General features: G+C 46.6%; 1 protein-coding gene across 2 annotated transcripts; it reads left to right on the top strand.

Moving 5' to 3' along the window:
• The first annotated feature begins 5,457 nt into the window (after positions 1-5,457).
• LOC104586992 (short-chain dehydrogenase/reductase 2-like) lies at positions 5,458-8,438 on the top strand. 2 transcript variants are annotated; one of them, XM_010244404.3, is made up of 4 exons: positions 5,458-5,573; positions 5,732-5,990; positions 7,099-7,281; positions 7,393-8,435. In XM_010244404.3, the coding sequence occupies exons 1-4, from the start codon at positions 5,530-5,532 to the stop codon at positions 7,786-7,788; spliced, it is 882 nt and encodes a 293-aa protein (XP_010242706.1). In that variant the 5' UTR covers positions 5,458-5,529; the 3' UTR covers positions 7,789-8,435. The 2 variants fall into 2 exon arrangements, with proteins under 2 accessions (XP_010242706.1, XP_088752589.1); XM_088896463.1 differs by having other exon boundaries at positions 5,481-5,606; positions 7,393-8,438.
• The last annotated feature ends 266 nt before the right edge of the window (positions 8,439-8,704 follow it).

Raw genomic sequence — 8,704 nt, 5'->3', positions numbered from 1 at the left:
CTATGGGCAGATGAGCTGCTCAGCGTATTATGGGCTTATCGGACCACAGTAAAGACCGCAATAGGTGAGACTCCCTTCAATCTCACTTACGGCACTGAAGCAGTCATCCCAGCCGAGATCGAGGTCCCCACGCTACGACTAGAAGCATATGATGACAAGGCAAATGAAGATGAGCTATGCACCAACCTCGACCAACTTGACGAGGTGTGGGACCTTGCATATATCAGAACCGCGGCCTACCAGCAAAGAGTAGCTCGGTACTATAACACCAAGGTAAAAAAGTGGAACTTCTGCGTCGGAAACCTGGTTCTTCGTAAAGTTATGGTGCCTGAGCCCGGCATTGGTAAGCTCGGCCCTAATTGGGAAGGACCCTACCGAGTAAAGTGGGTGCTCGGGGAAGGTACATACGAGCTCGAAACCCTAGAAGAGAAAAAAAGTACCTCAAGCATGGAACATTATCAACTTAAGGCAATATTACCCATGATCGCCGAGCTAAGTGAACTACAAGTCGCTCTCTGAGCCCAAGGGCCAAAATGCCGAGCTAACGATGACCTCGACACTATAAGACCCAATTGCCTCTTCGGCATGGGCAAACTCTAGGAGGGGGTGGACCGTAGTCGCTTCCAGAGCCTAAGGGCCAAAATGCCGAGCTAACGATGACCTCGGCCCTATAAGACCCAGTCGTCTCTTCGGCATGGGCAGACTCTAGGAGGGAGTGACTAAGTCACTCCCCCGAACCAAAGGGCTAAAACGCTGAGCTAACCAAGGGCCTCGGCACTGCAGTGCATAGTATGCCAAGGAAGCAAGCAGCTCGGGTATGGACCCTACGGCGCTTAGCCCACCTCGGCATACAACGGGTTGGACCCGCTAGGGACAACCAACAAGCCAAGTATTGGAAGACAATTCGGGCATATGCCTTACTATGTCACTCACCTCGGTGTACGTTATAAAAACCACCCCTACAAGGTACTAGGAGACAGTTCGGGGAGGCGATAGATGAAAAACCCCACTTCGGACACTCAACAGTTCGGATAAAGCAGTCACTCTAGCAAAAGTATAAACTGCGCAGTACTTAGCAAAAAAGCGAAATTCATTGATTGAGAGTTCCATACAACAAGCTCGGTAAAAAAGAAAAAAAAAAAGAAACTAAAACTGAGCTCACAGGCTCAAGGTACAAGGACTACACAAACTATTTGGGGGACTGGTCATTTTTACTCGGGACCTCCTTAGGAGCTTCTGCCAGGTCGGTGGCATCTGCCTCTTCGTCACCACTCTCCTCTTTAGAATCCGGGTCCTCTGTGGCCTGGCGGGCTATCTCGTTCGTGATCCGCGAAGTGGTGGTGGCGTTCGTGTCTTCTTGTCCAGTATGTGTGCCTTATCAACCACCTACTAAGCTTGAAGCCCTTACGATAGACCTTCGTCAGCACGGCGTCAAACTTGTCCGATCTGACATAGTCTAGGGTGGCCTTAACCTTGGTCTCCTCTATGGCCTGGTTGAAGATCTCAGTTTTCTCCTCAATATCGGCCTTGAGGAACTCCACCTCATGCTTCAGGACCCCTTTATCCTCCTTAAGGCCTTTCACCTCGAGCTCTAAGGCCTCCTTGTCTGCCCGGAGGACGTTCAGTTCGCTCCTCAGCCCATCCCTCTCGCACGCCAACTCTTCCTTCTCCACCAGCAGTGCCCCTATGAAGTTCTTCTGGGCTGTAGCATCGCTCTCCAGCCGATGGATTTGACAGCAAGCTGCCCTCATATCGGAGTGGGCTGCGCGAGCTGAGTCTTCGGCAGCCAGAGCCCTTTTCAGGTACCTTTTAGACTGAAGGGTCAGGGCGTGCACGACGGAGTTCACCTGACAAGAGAAGGTCGATTAGCACCAGAGAGGCAGTGGCTAAAAAAAATGAGAAGACAGGGGGACTCTTTGAAGTGATAGAACTTACCTCCATTGAGTGGGTGGCATCCCGGGCTCCGAGCTGAGCAAGAGTGAGGTCGGCCCAGTCGGAGACCTCTTCGGCGTAGACAGCCCTCTTACTCTTCCGAAGGCTGCACCGTGGGATCAGAATGCTCCGGGCTCCCTCTTGACTCCCTGAGCTAGAAATTGCCGTCTCAGCTGCGCGAACGGGCTCAGTGGAGGCTTCAACAGTTGCATTAGTGGCCTCGGTGGCGACCTCGGGCTCCACAACTGCCCTAGGAAAGGGCTCTGCCGCCGTCTCAGGCTCCCGAGGTGGCAAGATCTCCTCCAAGTCAATGATCGGAGGGGCATCAGGAAGCTCGAGCTCAGAAGTAGGGGCCTGCGGGGGCTCGGGCTCAGAGGTGGGGAGTTGTGGAGACTCGACCCGAGCTCTCTTGGCAGCTTGCTTCTTTCTCCCTTTCATTTGGCGGAAAAGCCTCTCCCCCTTAAGCTTCTCTTCTTCCATGGGTCCTACAACATAGCTCGACATTAGTAATCTCGAAAGTACTAGCTATTTAAGCAAGGTACAAAGTAAGACAACCTACCCGGGCTCAAGCCGGCTTGTATGAGCTTGCTCTCGGTGATATAATCCTTGTAATTAAACCCGAGCTCAGCCCATGACTGGAGCGTCTCCCTTGTCTTCTTGTCCAGTATGACATCGGGGTCCTGAATAGCCGCCCTCCAATGAGTGGGGAAGGGCCACCCCGCGGTGTTCCGGACTACAAAGTAGTCCTGCTTCCAGGCCGGAACTTTGCTAGGAAGCTTGTGTAGTAACTTGAAGCCCGGGCGGGTGGACAGGTAGTAGAACCGCCTGTGCTCGAGGAGAACGCTTGAAGCGCTCTTCTTTATTAACAAGATTGAGCAAAAAATATCTAAGTCTATGGGGAGGGCGTAGTCAAAGCAGAGGGAGATGGTCTAGACCACGTTATGGGTGGAGTTTGGGTGGAGCTGGTCTAGGGCGATGTTGAAATGTTTTAAGACCTCTACGATGAGAGGATGAAGAGGAAGGCGGAGCCCGGCTATGAGCTGCTCCCTAAAGATCACGATCTCGTCAGGACCGTGCTCCCAAGGGAAGTTACCCGCGAACAAGCTGTAAGTGTACTCATTGGGGAGATTGTACTGCCGGATAAGGTACCGGAGTCTCTCCAGGGTCATGATGGAAGGACCGAACTTATCTAGCATCCGACCTCGGTGAGAGGTGGATGCCAGATTACCCGAGGCCTTTTGCGCCTCATGAGAAGACTGGACTTCGGTTGGACCACCCTGAGTCGAGGTACCCACCTCAGGCTCATCCAGTTGACTATCGATACTAGACATGGTAATAGAAAGAAACGAACTAGAAGAAATAAGGAAACTGAAAGAAAAGCTAAGGGGACTCACCAAGGAAAAGCAATCGAACTGGGGAGAATTGACCTGAGCTGGAGACCTTAGATGCGAGCTCTTGACGAATGCTGAGAGCTTATGGCGAGAGAAAAATGACCAAGACCCCCACTATTTATAGCCACTATGCTCAGGCATCAATGGTCAAGATCAAGACGATCTGCCGGCTCTCAAGAAAACCGGCTACGCGACCCCCGAGGCGAAATCGGTTTAGCACATTTTTTGACGTCCGCGGAGTCCATAGATCGCGTGACGTCCGCGCGTAGACTGTACGCGATCCAGGTTGCTCTTGATTGAGCCGAGCAGTGAACTGGTCCGACCAATGAGCTGCCTGACAAAAAGGCCTGAGCTCCGAGCCAAATCCATCCGACGCACCGCGAACTCCCCACGCTGGGTCAGAACCCCCAACACGGGGAGTCGAGGGCAATTGATGGGGGGTGATTTGGCCTGAACTCGTAGCACAGGGACACGTGGACATGACCTGGCATAAGTGACAACTCAGCGTGACGGCTTGGCCATAACTCGGCATAACGAACTCGCCGGAGCCCGGCCGGGCAACTCGGTGGATGTGGCAACTCGCCGGGAAGTAACACCCAGCTTACCCGAATTCTCTGTAAGGGTGGAGCACCCCGAGCTCCCTCCAAGCAAGGAGTCCCGAGCTCCTCTTAAGACCCAAGCTCCTCCCAATGAGCCCCGAGCTCTTCCTTCTTGAGAAGGGAACACCCTGACCTGCAGCTAGGTATCCCGAAGTGGAAACACTTCGAGTCAGCACCATTAACACTCCTGTCCATACTTACCTAAGGTTCGCCTCAAGCATATGCACCTCGGCGTACCCCCAGCACCCCGGCGTAAGGTAGCTTGGACCAAGTTAGCTCAATGCAAAGTAGCTCGGCAACCTGCAGGAAAGATCTACCTGACAATAGTACCTGCCGAATCTGGAGGTTGCGCCCACGTCTCTTGTCAGGCGGCATCGTGCCTGCCACTTCTGCCAAATGTGGCATGCCTGACAGATCCGTACCCTGCAATGGCTGCCCGCATCCGCCACCTCGACTCAGGCGGTTACGCCTGATTTGAGAGATCCCCAATATAAAAAGACCCCGACCCTCGAGGAGCCAAGGTACTGAACTTGCGTCATCTCACTCTTAGCTCTCTCTTTGTATTCTTTAGTTCTCTCAGAGTTCTAACTTAAGCATCGGAGTGTTCCCGCCGGGTGAGCTCCCCGGGAATTCTTCACCTTCCTCTTCGTTTCAGGCACCGTTCGTCCCCAGTTAGGAGCCAGGTTTTCGCCAGCTCGAAGTGTCCGGATTGCACAGCATCACCATCTATTGACATGCCAAATTATATTCAAACCCAAATGGTCCCTTAGATTTAGCACTATGGACATGGTAGGGTTTAAGTGTTTGCCTTTTATCTAGCCATACCAAGAGCTGCAAACATGGTGGTCCGTAATAATAATATAGCTACATATTCTCTTTCTTTCTATCTGTTGACTGTTGTATTCATGCATGCTTGGTCGAGAGTCCTTGATATTATATTTTTTGAGTTGAATAAATTTGGCCTTATTAGGCTTCAAACAGAGGGTCGGTGTCTATCACAAATGAAAGTTCAAGCTTAAGTGTCACTACCCTATAGTATAATTAAGGTGGCACTCTCTAATTTATCCTTAAAAAAACACAAAAAACCTTGATTGGCCCCTCATTTCCCCATCCCTCCTCATGCCAAAGGAATTAAAAATAACATTTAATATAAAATTTATGCTTTAATGAATATTGTTGAAGAGGGCCAACACTGTTTTGACACCTGTTTTCTGCTGACTTTGCATGACCACCTTTAATTTAATTAATGTGGCCATAACTATTGTCTTATATTTTGGTTAAACAGAAAATTCATTTAATTTAAACCCCTACTTTGTTAATTAGGAGAGCCAGAAGGGGTTGAAAATTTTAGGTAGGGTTTGATGGAAGAATGGTATTATTTTATTAGAGGGGATTAAGACCCAATAGGATTTTGTTTTGAATTCTTGTATATAATATATAATTTAATTTAAAATTAAATAACCCATGTGTGAGAAATGAGGGGCTAAGGAGGCCAGCATTGAGGTGATTGGACTCTTGGCTCTCTCTATAAAATATAGATATAGATTTATGGACCATGGTTAATTTTGTGCTGTCTTCTCTTGGCAAGTTTCTATCATTTCTCTGCAATGGGTACAAAGGAACTTGAAGTTTCTTCCCTCTCCTCAACCAGGTCAAGTTCCTCTCCTTGTCTCTCCACAATCAAGTGACCTCTCTCTCTCTCTCTCCCTCTCTCTCTATCTCTCTCTCTCTCTCTCTCTCTCTAACAATGAGTTATCCTCTATGTATCCAACTTCTGCTATGTGACATGAGATAATTTGGAGCTTGCAGATGGTGGTCCGAGGATACTATTGCTGTTGTCACCGGAGCAAACAAGGGGATTGGTTTTGCAATTGTTAAGCAGCTTGCAGAGCTAGGATTAACTGTGATCCTGACATCTAGAGATGTATCTAGGGGTCAACAAGCAGTCCACTCACTCAGAGCTCAAGGACTTGATGTGCTATTCTGTCAACTGGATATATCAGATCCTGCTTCAATCGATATCTTCGTTTCATGGTTGAAAGAAGAGTTTGGAGGACTGGATATTCTCGTAAGTAGAATGCTCTCTGCACAAGTGAATCTTGTCTTCACAAGCCCATCTATTCATTTTAGCTAATTGGGGAATGGTAACATGTCTTGGAGGAGAAGAGAAGCTTAAGCTTTCTCTCTTTTTAAACCAAATTAACAGCCTGATGATAATATGCCCACAGCTAATTGCAAGGGGTGATAGATGAGTAGTCTTCGTCTGGTAGCTTTGGTTCTTCTGTTCTCCTTTGTTATTGGTTCTGACTTTGTGTCTCTGATCACTAGCAATCCTTTGAAACACAGGAGGGGTGGGGATGGGGATGGGGGAGGGATTAAGTACTGAAACGTGGACAAACTCAAAAGGGTGGCTGCACTTTTTTTCATTCTCTTGTTTAATTTTGAACAGTTCAAGTAAATAACAAGTTTGTTTAACAGACAGCAAAGCTGGACCAAAGATCATCAGTTCTATAAAACAAATTAAAAACGTAAATCATGCTTATGGGGATTGGTGCTGGGACTTTTTTTTAGGGGCGGGTGGGATTTGATTAGATTAATTGTAATTAAGATGTAGAGTTGAAACTCCTAAATAAGCATATTTCCTTGTTTAGCTAACTTTGAATGCTCAAGGCCTATTTGGGAGGCCTTCAGTTTTCATTGAGCTGCTTTCACTGAGACGTTTTGAGCAAGTTACTAGAAGAAGCTTCACCGGAAAGCCTTTTTTTTGGTTGAATATATGATAATAGTCTGTTTGGGCATTCTGGGTTTTTCAATGGGGCCGGCCTTGTAAAGTCAGAAGCCACTGTATGATAGCTCTCACAGGTGGACCCTATATTGACAGCCAATTAAAGTTATGTTGGTGATGAATAATCTGGAAAGCAGGCCTAAAATGTTATCGTTGAGCCAAAAAAAAAAAGATTTTCCGGTGTAGTTTCTTCCAACCGGCTCAGTGAAAGAAGCTAATTGAATCAAAACTAAAACCCTTCCCAAGTTTTCTGTGGGGTTTCTGACCATAAAGATCAGATTCCTTCTTTGAGAGAGCATGCTGAAACAGTAATCAGGACCGAGTTTTGTAATATTAGCAGTAGAACAGAACTCTGGTTAATTAAAAAAGAAACACATATATATCCACACAGGTAAACAATGCGGCAGTGTCATTCAATAGGATCGGTGAGAACTCAGTGGAGCATGCTGAAACAGTAATCAAGACCAACTTCTATGGGCCAAAGCTGCTGACAGAGGCTCTTCTACCATTGTTTCGTCGATCAGCTTCCATAAGCCGGATACTGAACGTTAGCTCACGACTGGGTTTATTAAATGTAAGTGATGGATGAAGCCCTGGCCTTGATGCAATAGAATGTTGAGAATATATATCTCTACACTACAGCCCAGTAATTAGCAGTACTTACGCTTTTGTTGGTTCCTTGTAGAAGGTAAGAAACCCTCAAGTACGAGAGCTTCTGCAAGATGAAGAAGGGCTTTCAGAGGAACGCGTGGAGTCCATGGTGAGACAGTTCCTCAAAGATGTGAGAAGTGGGACATGGGAAGACCAAGGCTGGCCTGTAAACTGGACTGACTACTCTGTGTCCAAGCTTGCTTTGAATGCTTATTCTAGGCTTCAGGCAAAGCGCCATGAGGGGAGAGGTATGAGCGTGAACTGCTTCTGTCCGGGATTCACTAGGACGTCCATGACTCGTGGCAAGGGATATCGCACGGCCGAGGAGGCCGCCGGAGTTGCCACCAGGCTTGTCCTTCTCCCACCTGATAAGCTTCCGACCGGGAACTTCTTCATTGAAAGTAACCCTTCCATATATTCAAAGCTGTAGCTAGCACTACTGTGAGTGAATGAATAATATTCATTGTTGGTTTCAAGTGGGGACGACAGGACAGAAGCCATTAATTCACATATGAGGCATGTAGCTCCCTTCTCTTTCCATATTTTTGGGAAATGAGGATGAAGATATCACACATGTAAACGATTAATGTTCTCAATCAGTATTTTACAGTTTCACGCAAAGAACAAACCATGTGGAAAGAAAGGTGGGGCAGTTGGGTTGAAGAATAATTTCACATGGAAGGATAAACTTTTATTTGATTAGAAAACAATGTTCTATATATGCTAGAGAATAACTACAACCAAGAGCCACGAACTAGGGCTGAGATATACATATTATATGGTCATTTGATTCTTAACATTTAATTAATTTGTGGTCCAATGTACGAGATTTCCTTTTTCCTGATGCATAAGAGCACCTGCAGGCCACTTCGTCCAGCTCAACTGGGGCACAATCAACCACACCTGCAGGCCACTTAGTCATTGGGTGTCTCTTATATCATGGACAATATGTATATCTCACCCATATGAGACCAAAAGGACAAAGTGATTTCAAAACAAAGAAACCCCTTTTTTAAGGGTAAATTATAAAGAGCCCCTTGTATTATAGGATCGGTGACAATTATCTCCCTGAATTTTCATTTGCAACAAAGATCCCCTAAACTTTCACTTTGTAACAAATGTTCCCTTCTATTAGAGTTTGAAAATGATTCTCATTCAGTTCTTTAAAATTTTTTAAATCCTCGGACTATCTTTTTCTTACTTATTTAAATGACCTATGAATCTATTAGTTTTTTTAATATAATATTAAAATCCTCTCGGTTGCTTTAATAGATCCTTGTAGATTTCTGGTTAGACTCAATATTCAAATGAAATGATAGAAGTTTATTTCTGATAGATATAAATTT

The sequence above is a fragment of the Nelumbo nucifera genome, chromosome 1 (genome assembly GCF_055504915.1).
Source record: "Nelumbo nucifera cultivar China Antique chromosome 1, China Antique-T2T, whole genome shotgun sequence".
In the NCBI taxonomy this organism is placed as follows: Eukaryota; Viridiplantae; Streptophyta; class Magnoliopsida; order Proteales; family Nelumbonaceae; genus Nelumbo; species Nelumbo nucifera.
The sequence above is the reverse complement of the archived record's forward strand: the minus strand, read 5'-3'. Positions and strand labels throughout refer to the sequence as shown.